The sequence below is a fragment of the Tasmannia lanceolata genome, unplaced genomic scaffold, assembly GCF_043159265.1.
Source record: "Tasmannia lanceolata isolate RefF3 unplaced genomic scaffold, GAP_Taslan_0.1 ptg000044l, whole genome shotgun sequence".
Lineage (NCBI taxonomy): Eukaryota > Viridiplantae > Streptophyta > Magnoliopsida > Canellales > Winteraceae > Tasmannia > Tasmannia lanceolata.
In genome coordinates, this window is record NW_027518721.1 from 19,391,331 (window position 1) to 19,405,522 (window position 14,192).

Below are 14,192 nucleotides of genomic sequence, written 5' to 3' on the forward strand. Positions count from 1 at the left end.
ATTAATTTTGAAATTTCGGCCGAAATTTTGTAATCTTTATTTAAAAAATATACATATATATACATTTTCTTGAAATTTCGGCCTAAAATTGGTATTCCGTGAAATTCGAAATTTCGGCAAATTTCGGTTTCGGTCCTGCGGAAATCTGAAATTTCGGTCGAAATTTAAAACCATCTCATAAGACTCATAAGGACAATAGAGGGAGTGGTCCGGGGAAGAAAAAGGGGCGAATATATTGTCCCCCCTTTCCCGGGAAATGGTAAGGAAACACAGATATACACTGAAGTTGCAGTGCATACGCTGTCCGTAACTCCTATCAGTTGTGCAAGTAAAGGTGGTGAATAGTGCATACACTGAAACTTTTGGCGTATACGCTTATCCCACCGAATCCTCTTCTTGTGAAAGATTTGGGCTTGACCACGTCTCCGGATAAAACAATAAAGCACGCCCAACATTTCCCTCTTTTCATTTCCCAGTTCCCACCTTTCTTTCTTAATTTTCATTCATTTTCTTTCCTTTTTTTTAAAAAATCTCTTTCATCTCATATGAAATTTCAGTAACAAAGACATGGCAATTCAATTTCACCCGAGTAATTTTATTTCCTCTAGGTACCCATCTTCAATTCCATTTTATTTTCCTCTTTTTGCTGTGATTTTTCATTTAAGTTAGGGTTATGTCTGGAAGTTTTAACAAGGGAGTGGGTTTTTTTTTGTTATTTGTGCTATGAGGATAGAGATCGTTGTCAGTTTTTTAAATTTGAGTTTTGATTATTGAATTATCTGTTGAAACCCTCTTTTTTAGCACTAATTATGTGGATTGTATGTTCTAAAGTTACTGGATTTTTTTTTTCCGATCATGGCGGTTCCCTAGTTGTTTCTTTAAAATTATTTGATAAGATAGAAGTTATTTCCTTTTTATAAAATTATTTTATAATATGTTCAGTTGAATGTCACCATAAGAACACAAAATTATTCAAGAAGATGTTGAGATGTGCTTCGAGGGTTGTCATGAAGATGTCGATAATTATAGCAGTCAGTAGAGATGTGTTCCAAGGGTTTTCATGTAGATGTTGATAATTGCAGCAGTAAAAAATCTCAATCAATAATTATGATCTATGAGTTCAACACGCTATGATTTATGAATTCAAAAAAGGAATGGAAATTATAAACATCACTTTCGAAACATTTCATGGCATCCATGACGTGTCGTGATACACACGCAATGCATTATCAAAGCCAGACCGAATCATCGACAAAACACATAAAATATGCACAAACTATCCAAATGGAGAACTTCAAATGCCTTCATGGAGCAATCTTTCATGGATCTACATTTGGTGTAATTCTAGGGTGTTCATTTGTCGATCTACATTTTATGAGTTCAATAAGGTCTTCATGTTGTTGGTTACCATGTTTGCATCACACCCCACAAATTGTTAAATTTTTTTAGAGTACCAATTATATGGATTTAGGCAATTTCTTGTACTACAATTAGGCATGTAGTGGACAAAATATCATGAAGAGTGATCCTTTCTTTCCAACCAATTTTTAGGTTTATGACACTTTAGTTTTGTGCTATCTTTAAGAAATTTATTAATTTTTGCTTGACTTGGTAGCTCACAATGCATTATTGAATTTATTCAATTTTGGAGAGAGGAAAATGACTTTAAGATTTAATGATATCTTTTTGAAGATAGAGGGAAATGGATCATTCTATACGTCACTTGGCCTTGACAAGTGCACTAACCACTTGTCCATACATATCATTCAAGAAGATGTTGAGATGTGCTCCAAGGGTTGTCACGAAGATGTTGATAATTATAGCAATCAATACACTCCATAGACCATGGATGGGTGTATCACTTTGCACCTATAAGCTAGTAGAGAAAGCAAGTATCACCCCTTCATACTTCTATTGTAGCTATCTTTGTGACACCGATCGTTCCTTGTTTGCTGTTATCTGCACCTGAACAATCTACTCGTATTTACTAGAAAAATCTTCGCTAGTTCTCAGAATGTCCTGAAAGAATGGAGACAGTACAAGAGAAGACAATTTTAGCATTTTAGGTTGGCGATTATCTAGGTACTGAGCGGATCTGGTGACTTTGGTGAATTTAAGTCAGAATAAAATTCAAGAAAGATTTGTGGCTTGACCAATTTATCGAGTCAATATATAATGAGGGGATTTACTACTCAATACAAGTTGATGATAGATTGTTGAGGGAGTATTGAGACTTGAAATGAAGCAATTTCCTACTTACACAAGTGGAAAAATGCTACTCTTGATTGGGACTAGTCTTGAAAACTTGACCTTCTAAGAGTAGATTGACATTGATATGGGAGCCTATTCTTCACCCATTAGCTTGAGTTACAAATGATGGTGCCTTTTACGTTGTAAGCAATCATGGGTTTTAGGAAAAATGTGTTTTTTTGTTAGGTTTGGAGGTTGAATCTCAATATCTATGAAATTTTAAGATGTGTTATGAAATGAAGAACATTCATTAACAAAGAATAAATAATATGCATTAACAAAAAATAAAAGTTAAATAATAGGAGTTAATGGGCAGGATGGCTTGATGTATGAAAAGAGTATTAATACAAGAAAGGATGTATACTTGCTAGCGCTCTTTGTAAAACTACCATGTAAGTTATGTTAACTACTGACATAGAAGTTGGCACTATGCTCTATAAGGGATTGAATATTGTGTCCCATTTGCTACTCTAACAGACAAGTGACATATCTAGGAGAAAATGGAACCAGCCATAAAATTGAATATATGTCAAGCTTTTGTGAAGTATGAGATTGGAAATTGTTACGTAGGGAGTCTCATAAATGGGGCAAATGCAGGCCAAGCGTTATCTTCCACATTCTCTTGTGAAAGCTTAGGTCTGAATGATGGTTATTGGAGGCCAAGGTCAGTCTCTATGAGGGCATTATTAGAAGTGGGAGAACTCTTAGGTGTGCTTCTTAAAGGGAACGGAAAGCAACATCTTAATGTCTCTAAATAGCAGCACAATTAGTTGGGGTTTGAAAAGGAATCGGTAAGGGATGTGAGGAGTTTGTCCTCTTATGCAAGTTATGACAGGAAAGGGGGTGGGAGAGATGAGGGAAAGTAGGGGGAGGGCATTCCTGAGTAAATTTTTAGTTGAGATTGCTTCTTTGAACAGAAGGGGTCTATGGAAGTTCATTAGAAAAGGCTAATATAGGATTTGATTAAAACTAACATTATGATGGTTGAAGAATCTAATTTGAGATGCTTAAAAGAAAGGTAAATAAAAGAGATGCGGGAGTACAAGGTGTGAGAGTGCAATTTATTGGAAAGGGTACAATGCGTGGAATTATTGTTATTTGGGATGTAGAGGTTATTAAATTGGAAGAGCAATTCATTGGGTACTTCGCTATCTCTTGCTTATGCGAAGGATTACTTTCAGTCTATCTTATTAGCCATCTGTGGACCTAATGATCCTAGAAAATGAAAGGGGGTTGATGTTTGAGTTAGAAGGGGTGAGAAGAAGCATGATTTTCCACGGTGTTTTGGAGGAGATTTAAATACAAAATAGAACCACACGTGTGAAGATATTTTAGACATTTATTAACTGCAATGATCATGTCAACCTTGTGCGCAAAGGGACTCTCTTCAGCGTTCTAACGACAAAGTTAACTTTGTCGTAGGTAGATTGAATAGCTTTCTCGATTCAAATGAGTGGGAAGAATATGTCTTGCTTAATCAGGAGCCCACAAGTGATCGTCTACAGATTTAAGGAAACGGAAGAATAAGAGGTTTTTTTCTGCTCAAGTTGTCATGAAGGCGGACCTTGTGATCACATTACTTCAAACCGACAATATAATTGCCCAAAACTTCTTATGTGTTCGAAGTTTTTAGTCCACTCAAAGGGTTTTTGCAGATTATGCAACAATCAGTGCCGATAAACTCTCACCCTTGACACCAATTATTATATTTGACGGGGTCGAATCTTTTCAAGGGGTGGGGCGTAATATGGTGTCTATCCTAGGACTGATCTTCTAATTTTTAAGTGTCTTTTAGGTATTTTTAAGTCCCTTAAGTTATATGAGAGGTATCATGGTCTTTTCCCCTTAAAATTACTTTAGTTCTACGAGTTATGAGTGTTTTAAAGAGGCCCCACACAAATATTATGAAAATTTTAAGTGGGGAGAGAATTTTTAAGTCATTAGAGGGTATTTTAGTCCTAAAGTGTTTAGTTTTTATTTAGGGTCTAAGAACTTTTTAGTTCTTTTTCTTTTCTTAATTATATGTATCCTCAAGGCATTTTTATACTTCTGAAAAGTGACAGAAGTATAAAATGAAATGTGATGGAGGTTTTTTCTGCCTGCCGTGATGTTAAATTTTGATGTCTGAAGATTCAATGCCAATGAACTGCCTCGACTGTAGTAGGAGAACAAACTAAGGATATGAACCAAGATATCCAGTTCTTGCTTGTGCTTTAGAATTTGGATACCATGCACATATTTGAGGGAAAAATAGAGGGTGCATTAACCAGGTTGTACCTCACTGTGTAGCAATTACTATATCACTTAGAAGACCAAACACCTTTATGGTATAAAAGGGCTAGAAAAGTAAATATGGAGACGGAAAAGACTAAATTATCATCATTAAATAAAGTGTGAACAGATACGCTAAAGGAGAGGTCCATAATCTGTTTTATAATTCATTGTCTATAGTTCAATCTGTAAGCTGGTATGCCTAGAGCCATCATCTACAGCTATATTTGGGATGTACCCATTCAATAGCTAGACATGCGATATTGCAAGTATCTATGGTACTTGGGCAGGATTATGTTGTAATTAACTGAGAAAATGTATCACTTGTATGATAAAGAATATAAATAAGTCTAAATTTGTGTCTTTTGTTTTTTTCCTGGTAGTAGAAAATTTCCATATGCGTGCTTGTAGCTCATTCTTGAAATTGTTTTTGCAGCACATCAAATCCATATCTTTCGAACAAATCTATTGGACTTCATTTTTTCTGCAAGGAAGTGGTTGACCTAAACTATCTTCCATGTTATCGGGGTAATCCAAAGCAGTGGCGCCGTTTGAGGCATGCAGTGTCAGAGTATGATAAACGTAGTCTTAGTCGCAGGAGGGTGGAATTTAGAAAACCCCTCTGTAAACCCAGAAGGTTGATGTACCTCTCTCCATTAGCTTCTGCCGATGATGGTATAACAGTCAACAGAACCCCTCAAACAAGTTCCAACGGTGACCTGGAGGAAATGAGGGCCAAGCTAAACCAGTCTTTGCAAGGTGAAGATATTAGCAATGGACTTATCCAGTCTTTACATGATGCAGCTAGGGTTTTTGAGTTGGCCATTAAAGAACATAGCTCATTATCAAAAATCTCTTGGTTTTCAAAGGCGTGGCTTGGTGTAGACAAAAATGCATGGGTGAAGACACTTTCTTACCAGGTCGATCCTATTACTCCCACCGGAAGTTATCTTATTGCATCACAACCGTTTGATTTAGGTCATATTCACAGCATATCATCTCTTGGTTGGAGTTTCACAAGTTGCTTTTTCAGGCTGCTGTGTATTCTTTACTGCAAGCAGCAATTGAGATTTCCTCAAGAGGAGATGGAAGAGACAGGGACATTAATGTCCTTGTGCAACGGAGGTCAATACTTTTTCTAATGTGACTTTTCTTTTTAAGCTTTTGTGCAGATATGTGTATAATCTAATGGATGTGGACTGCATGATTTTATTCTTTTCATGTTAGGTTCATAAATGATTAATTGAAGCTGTCACTTACACCTTTAATATTATTTTTTGAATGGTTATTCTCATGGGTTAAATCACATAGGTTTATGTGGTTTTTGACTTTTAGGTTTTAATGTTCATCTTTTTCATAGGTGACTTTTAGTGCAGCTATGATACCTGACTACCTGGGATATCAATATACCTGTACAATGGCAGTTTATTTCGTGCCACCAATTGAGAAATATTATAATTGGTTCTTTATTTACTTGGTGGCAGCTGTAATTTTCTGTGGACTCTGTCTCTACATTATTGTAACTTAACAATGGTCAGTTTGTCATTGCTAATTTGTTAGGGCTTTCTTCATATTTGAATGAGCTTGCCACGCGTGTCTGGAAGAATCACATAAGCAAGACAACCATCGATAAAGTCACTAGGTGTTTGATAAATAGACGACTAAATTATATAAATAGCATACTAGAACAAAAAATAAATTTATGAAATGAAAAAAACGTCTACACCGTCAATTGGTAAATTGGGCAAGAATAGCTTACATATAGCCAGCATCCCTATATTTTTAGAAATATAGTTTTTTTCTTTTTAATAGTTTTCTAATAAAAAATAAATAAACTAATTAATTTTTGAAATGGAAAAAACTGACTCCGTCAAGTGGTAGATCATGCAAAGAATAACTCACACAAACAAAGACAGCTGTTATCAGCAAAATCCTATTTTTTGATAATGACATTCCTCGATTTTACACTTTCTTGACTGGATTTTCATAGCATTTTATGTATTTTAAAAGCTAATTAAAAATTGGAACAAAATGAGTAGTGCCATTATAAAAATATGATAGTGCAGAGATCAACTGCCTAAAAAAATTAGAGCCTAACATGTATAATATGATGCGTTTTTTTTTTTTAAATTTTAAAATTATAAATCCGTAAAAATTTAAATTTTATGCACCAATCCATGGGCAAAGGCATCAAATCAACAATTAGTTCATGCATTCACACCATAATTGAAGAAACAAGCGAAACAAAATAAAATAAATACATGCCTCGAAAATATGTCAAGACATAAGCTTTTTGATACCTTGCTTGATGCTTTCTCTTTGATGGGTCAGCCACCTCTAATTTTTCCTTTTAGCAAAGGAAAAAAAGGAAAGGGCCAACCATAGCCCCAAATCACTTAAGATAGGTTCCCATGGAATGTAGTCTGTGCACGATCATAGAACGATCTTCACAACTTCTCACAATTCGAGGCATGTGTTTTTCAAGGATCTTGATGCTCTCGCTTTGCGGGCCGACCACCTCCAAACCCTTGAACTAGAGACAAAAGTAATGGGAAAGGCCAAACACAACTGAAAATACTCATGACATGTTTCTGCACAATGTAGGCTCCGTACTATCATTCGACATTCTCCATCACATCTTGCTGTTGTCATAGGAACTGTCTCCCCTATTCACCAAGCAGAAACCACCCTTTGATCGTGCGAATTTGGACGTGTATTTTGTATGGAATGCCTTCATTCTTTGTGTTGCATACATATTCCAACTTAATAGTCATAGATGGTAGCGGTGGTTGCATTGATCCTTGTCCCCTCTTATCCTGCGGTGAAAAATGAGGGTGAAACCTTCTCACAACAATTCTTAAATAAGGTTTTTTTATATTAAGAAAAGGAAAACGATGGAAACTGGGATAGACAGTTGCCCAGTGAGTCGTGTCTTTTTCTACCCCTCGTGGAGAATACATGAGAAACAAAGTAGTAAGAGAGTGAAATGGAGAATAAGGGAGAAGAGAGAGGGGGGTGGTTGGGGTTATATGTATACATAATGGAAAAAAAGAACACACACACACACACACACACACATATATATATATATATATATATATATATATATATATATATATATATTATTGCAAAAATATCCCAACAACAAAAACAACAATTGGATCAGCGGATGCGATTGCATTACAAGGTCCCAATTTCGAATAGATTGAGTTAGTTTGAATCATAGTTAGCGAAACTCCGTTTTAAACGGCGTTTTTTTCCCTAAAAAATACCTTTTATTGGTGTGACGTTTAAATCTCCGTTTAAAAATTTTAGAACGAATAAAACTTTGTTTTTTTAAGAAAACATTTTAAACACGTTTAAAATGCGTTTTAAACAGGTTTTTTGGCCAACTTTCCAATTTTACCCCCACCATTTTTTGTAAATGACAAAATTCTAAACTCATTTTCTTTTGTTTCCGTTTTTTTGACTGCGTTTTTTTTGAATCAGTGCCGTATTAAACTTGAATTTTTGCCCTCCCGTTTTTTTGCCGAATCACGTTTTGCTAACTACGGTTTGAATTGACATAACAATAGGCCTATTAGTTCGAAAGCTCCATCCGACAATATCATTTCATTTTGCTTTTATACTAATTATTTTGATTCTTAATTTTTTAGAATTTGTCCTTTTTTTTGTATAAATCATGTTTATTTTTTCATACTAACTTCTTTTATAAATTTCTTCTTTGAGACCTTGGATTTAGTCTATTTAAAGAAATTAGGTAACGGCAAGAGGGTTTGGTATTGGGACTCGTCTCGATCGTGTGCTGTCAAATCCTTCTATTGCTACCTGGTTCCCCTTTCTCCTACCGTGTAGGTGTACAGGATTTGGGGCATTCCAGCTTCGCCGCATGTTTGCGTTTTTGGTTGGACTGCAATCCAGGACAAGTATCTTAACGACCAATCATTTGAGAAATCGTCAGATCCTCTTTGTGGATCATTGTGCTCTTTGTATGGAAGCTAAGTTGTCTTGTGTGGAAGCTGAGGAGTCCGTCGATTATCTGTTCCTAGAGTTCTGTATTCTTTAGTAGTTTGGGATCGCCTGGGCATAGTTTCAAAATTCGCCCGCATCACTGTGGACTCCCCTTGAGTCGACTCCATCTTGGTCGTGTTCTTGTTTGATTCCGCATTTTGCCGTACAAAGTCACTCAAAAATCCTTTTTTTCTCACGAGTTATGACTGCATCAACTGAGTACTCACTCGCGTCAACCGAGTACTCGACCACATGATGCTGAGTCAACTAGGATTTGCTTTGGCATTGTTATGACCTGCATCCGCATTTTGAAACACAACGCCCTGGTATTCCCTTCCCGGATTTCTGAAGTTTTCGACGGCTGGTTCTATGTGCCATGGCCTAGAAAAAGGAATATTCTATGGAACCTAGTGTTGTTTGCTGGTTCTATGTGCAATGGCTTAGAAAAGGGGAGATTCTGTGGAACCTAGCGTTATTGGCTACTTTGTGGTTTGGGTGGAAGGGGAGAAATGCTCGCACGTTCTGTGGAAGTCTTTGCAGTACATCAATGCATATTTTGTTGGGCCAAGAGTTGTTTGAGAACTTATTGGTGGAAGGGGATTCCCTTAATGTCATCCATCGGCTGAAGGGAGCTTCTAAGCATCCTTGGAGGTTTGATAGATTTTTTGATGAAGCCAAGACCACATTGGATCATCCACTATTGTTTTTTGGCACGTTCGCAGATCTGCAAATGAAATTGCAGATCGGCTTGCGAGAGGGGGTTGCTAAGGAAGCTCTCGCCCTTTTCGACGATCTCCCTCTTGATCCTCTTGTGATTGATATTTCTTTTTATTTTCTACGGTATGTCTTTCTCTTTTGTGCTTTTTTCCCCGTCACTCTTTGTATTTGACCATCTCAATCTTGTTTTCTTAATAAATTGGCTGCTATTCAAAAGAAAAAAGGAAAAAGAAAAAAAGAAAAGAAATGCTCTCACGTTTAAAACTCTACTAAAAGTCCTCTCTTCTTATATTCAAAGATCATATTGCTGCTGATCTCTTGGGTCAAGACCATCCTGTGTTTTAGGTTTGTCTCTTCTATGGATTTGAGACGCTTTTGGAGAGATGTGTGGGTGTAAGGAGAGGGGGGATCCTCCCCCTTGTTGGTGCACTCTTGCTCCTAGAATGGTAAAGCTTAACTTTGATGAGTCGAGAATTAGGAATCCTCGATAGGCTGGTATAGGGGCCTTCTTAGAGATGAGTCAGGTAGTTCTCGATGGTCTTTCTTTAGTTCGATTGGGATCAAAGACTAACGAAGTGTAGGAAAGGGCCGTTTTGCATGGAATTAGATACTTACTAAGATGCGACTTGAATAGGCTTATCTTAGAAGAGGACCCCCCCAATGTCATTAGGTGGCTCGAGGGGAGAAGCTCCTACCCTTAGATGTTTGCTAACTACATCGAGGAGATCCAGGATGGATAGAAGGGTCCATGGTTAGATTTGTCATGTTAAGAGATCGGCGAATCGAGAGGCAGACCTTCTGGCCTGCTCAAGGGTGGACCATGCTTCCCTGGAGTCTTTCAACTTTGTTCCACCTTGATTGTCCTTTCACAGCCTTTAGCCGGTTTTGGTTCTTTTGGATTGTTTGTGTTGTATCGACCTCCTCGCCTTTTATTAATGAAATTAACGACCATTAAAAAAAAAGATTTCTTTATATAGTTCTAGATCTCTAATAATCCAATAATAATAAAATGTCTTTAAAATTTAAATGAGCAACTTAAAATCTATTTAAGTGAGGGTAATAGAGTTAATTTATCATTCCCCCCCTTTTTAGAATGATTAATATTTTCTCTTATTTTTCTCAGTTATTTTTTAATGGAGAGATTTAGAGAAAATAAAGAGGACCTTCATATGGTTTTCATTGATTTGGAGAAAGCGTATGATAAGGTTCTCAGGAGTGTTATGTGGTGGGTCCTTGAAAGGAAACAAGTGCCTACTAAATATGTTGATGTGATTAAGGATATGTATGATGGAGCAATAACTAGTGTCAGAACTACGGATGGCACGTCTAGTGAGTTTCCACAATAGGACTGCACCAAGGATCAACTCTAAGCCCTTATCTTTTTATGCTAGTTATGGATGAACTTAAGAGGGTATCCAAGATGAGGTGCCGTGGTGTATGTTATTTGCAGATGACAGTATTAATTGATGAAACCAAAGCATGAGTTAATGCTAAGTTAGAGTTATGGGGAACTACTTTGGAATCCAAAGGTTTTAGACTGAGCAGGACTAAGACAGAGTATATGGAATGCAACTTTAGTAATGTAAGGAGGCGGGGTGAGGATGTAGTAAATATGACTGGTCAGGAGGTGCCTAAGAGGGATATCTTTCGCTATCTTGGTTCAATCCTACATAAGGAAGGAGAGATTGAAGAGGATGTTAACCACAAAATAATAGTAGGTTGGTTGAAGTGGAAGCATGCTTCAGGAGTTCTGTGCGACCGTAAAATACCTATCAAGTTGAAGGGAAAGTTTTATAAGAGAGTTGTGAGGCCAGCTATGCTGTATGGCTCAGAATGTTGGGCCACCAAGAAGCACCATGTGCATAAGATGAGTGTAGTGGAAATGCGAATGCTTAGATGGATATGCGGTCACACATGGTTAGATAGAATTAAAAATGAAGACATCCGTAAAAAGTAGGGGTGGCACCAATTGAGGAGAAGATGAGAGAGCACCGCTTAAGATGGTTTGGGCATATCCAACATAGGCCTTTGGATGCTCCAGTGAGAAGAAGTGACTCGCGCCAAGTTGATGTAGTAAAAAAAGGAAGCAGCAGATCGAAAACAACTTGGGTAGAAATAGTGAGGAAAGGCTTGATGGCTAAGAACATAATAGAGAACATGACCTTGGATAGGAGAGAATGGAAGAAAATGAGACGAACCCAACTAGTGTCAGGATTAGACTTAGTCAATTTGAGCCGGCTAGACTCTTTCACCTTCTTCATGAAAATTTTCTAAAGGATTCATTAGCCGACCTCAACTAGTTTGGGACAAAGACTTACTTGAGTTGAGTTGAGTTGAGTATTTTTCTCAGTTATTTTCCTTGAAATATTTTTCTTAGATTATTTATTATTTCTATTAACATTTTCCCTACATTTTTTTTGAATTTTGAATCGTTTTTATTTTCCAGTATTTCTTCTTGATGTAAAATACAGCAGATTTTCCTTGTCAGAGAAAACCTCAAGAATGAGATTTGTCACTATACCTTTGTTCTAGTTTCGCTGCATTTTCTGGGTTTTCTGGGATATGCATGCCTTACTATTGAAGAGTTAGCCAATTTGAAATGAAGTAATTGATGTTCAGAAAGTTTGCAGGGTCTGCTGTCTGCATATGATTATCTGCTCGGTTACAGCTCCTAGTATCTGGGCTTTTATCGGGCAGCTCTGTATGTCTATATTCTTTGCACCTTCTAAGTCACTTGTGTTAAAATTAGACTACCCTCGTTAATTCAATCTTGTGTTGGTTGTGTTTTAACACAAAGCTGGATGCCACTGCATGATCTTGATTCATAGATTGATTCTACTTTAAATTGTTTATGCAACTCCCGTCTTTCGATTCAAACTTTGTTTTATTTCAATGTTAATTATGTACTGCTTATTATTTTCCCACCACCTTGCTTGAAAATGAATCAACTACTTGTTAATCTAATAATGTGTCATTTAAATGCAGTTTACTACGGCAATCTGTTCCTTTGGAGAGTTTAATCAGGGATAAGTTGTCTGCCAAGCAACCTGAAGCTTACGAATGGTTTTGGTCACAGCAACACCTGATTGTTGTGACTACTTTTGTTAATTATTTCGAAAAGGATCCCCGCTTTACTGCTGCTACAACAGTGTATGTAGTGAATTTTTTGTTATTACATATGGAGTGTTTTTTTTTTTGATTGGTAAGGTTCTACACCTGAATGCGTGATGAATGATAATGAAATTGTCGTGTAATTTTGCTTTACTATCAGATGCTGGAAAGGGGCACCTCTAACTTCTGGCAATGCAAGTGATGTATCACTTCTTATGCTTGCATTGAGCTGCATCGCTGCAATCACAAAGCTGGGGCCCGTCAAAGTGTCGTGCTCACAGTTCTTCTCCTTGATCCCAGATATTACTGGTAGACTGATGGACAAGCTTGTTGATATTATTCCTCTACGCCAAGCTTATTATTCTATGAAGGACATTGGTTTACGCAGAGAATTTTTAGTCCATTTTGGCCCTCGAGTGGCAGCTTGTAGAGTTAAAAATGATAGAGATGTTGAAGAAATAGCTTTCTGGGTGGATCTTGTGCAGCAGCAGCTGCACCGAGCCATCGACAGGGAGAAGATATGGTCGAGGCTAACTACATGTGAAAGTATTGAGGTTAGAAATAGAAGACTTCCCTATAATTCTTTAGTACGATTACTTCAATTTTCTATTTGCAGCTTCAGATAAATTAAGTTCGACTATTCTGGGACAAGTACGGCAGGCAAACAAACTGTGTTTTGGGGTCATGCGATCCGGATCACGGGTCAATAGGGTGGTAGTGACCCAGCAGCACTGATTCAAACCATGCTGGGACAAGTACGGCATGTTCCTTGTACTTCGAGTGAATTGCCACAATCACTAAACCCAGGAAATACTAGGTCGGTATCAATACTTAGGGATTTCCTTTTTAGTTGTAGGCTTGTATGAAAAGAATGGGAGAAAAGGAAAAGAAGGAAAGATAAAGAGAAAACCCAAAACTGTATGATATGACTAAAATACATAAATAATTGACTAAAATACCCCTTACAAAACAAAACAATTCGAGTGAAATACCCCTACTACCCATATTATATTCTAACAAAGAAATTGAATAACCAACCTCTTTGCTGCCTTGTTGGTAAAAGGTCTCGTCTTTAGACCTTTTGATTGTAGCTTCGAGTATGGTATCCAAAGAAATCTATTCACATCAAAGAAATTCAATAGGTCTCTCTCTCTCTCTCTCTCTCTCTCTCTATATATATATATATATATATATATATATATATATATATGCCTTTCATATACAAAACAATTTGATTAAAATACCCCTGCTCAACATATTGTATTCAAATTAAGAAATTTGATAGGTATAGAATTTGTTGGGGGAATAAGAATGTGATTGATATAAAAAGCGAGTATTGGGTCTATGTTATGTGAAGTTTTTCTATGTTTTTTTATTTGAAATCTGTTCCTTTTTCATTCTAAATTCTAGTTGCAGGTTTTGTCCTAATTATCTGCATCATTTCTCTTTTTTTATTTAGTTCTTGGTTCAAATACATTTCTGTCGTCTCTAGATCTGCGTCACTTCTTTTATTAAATGCACATGATCCTCAGGCGTAATCTTGATACAATAATAAGTCAAAACATTTGGTCTGCTCATATAGTATTATGATATTTTTTTCTTAATCCTTTCTTACTGATGTCTAACCCAGATCCCATTATCTGCCAATATTTTTATTATTTTACCACTATCTCCACAACTTACATGATTGAGTTACGAAAACTTCTGGATAGGTACCCTACCCTGAACTGAATTCTTTCTGGTTAAAGAATCTCTTTCTAGTTGCTCTGGAACAATTAGGAGATTCTCTGGAAGAAATACGGGGTTTTTCATTTATCTACTTGGACATCAAG

General features: G+C 36.7%; 1 protein-coding gene across 3 annotated transcripts in view; it reads left to right on the forward strand.

Moving 5' to 3' along the window:
- Positions 1–434: 434 nt before the first annotated feature.
- Positions 435–14,192, forward strand: part of LOC143863504 (uncharacterized) — a 41,417-nt gene continuing 27,659 nt past the window's right edge. For 2 of the 3 annotated variants that reach the window (XR_013240886.1, XM_077374182.1), the window contains exons 1-5: positions 436–608; positions 4,958–5,441; positions 5,555–5,646; positions 12,235–12,399; positions 12,521–12,914. Coding sequence is in view for 1 of the 3 variants with exons in the window: in XM_077374182.1 (XP_077230297.1) it covers positions 568–608; positions 4,958–5,441; positions 5,555–5,646; positions 12,235–12,399; positions 12,521–12,914 (1,176 nt within the window). In the remaining 2 variants the exon portion in view is untranslated. Of the gene's footprint in view, positions 609–4,957; positions 5,442–5,554; positions 5,647–12,234; positions 12,400–12,520; positions 12,915–14,192 lie in introns of all 3 variants that reach the window. The other variant, XR_013240887.1, reaches the window with a different exon arrangement.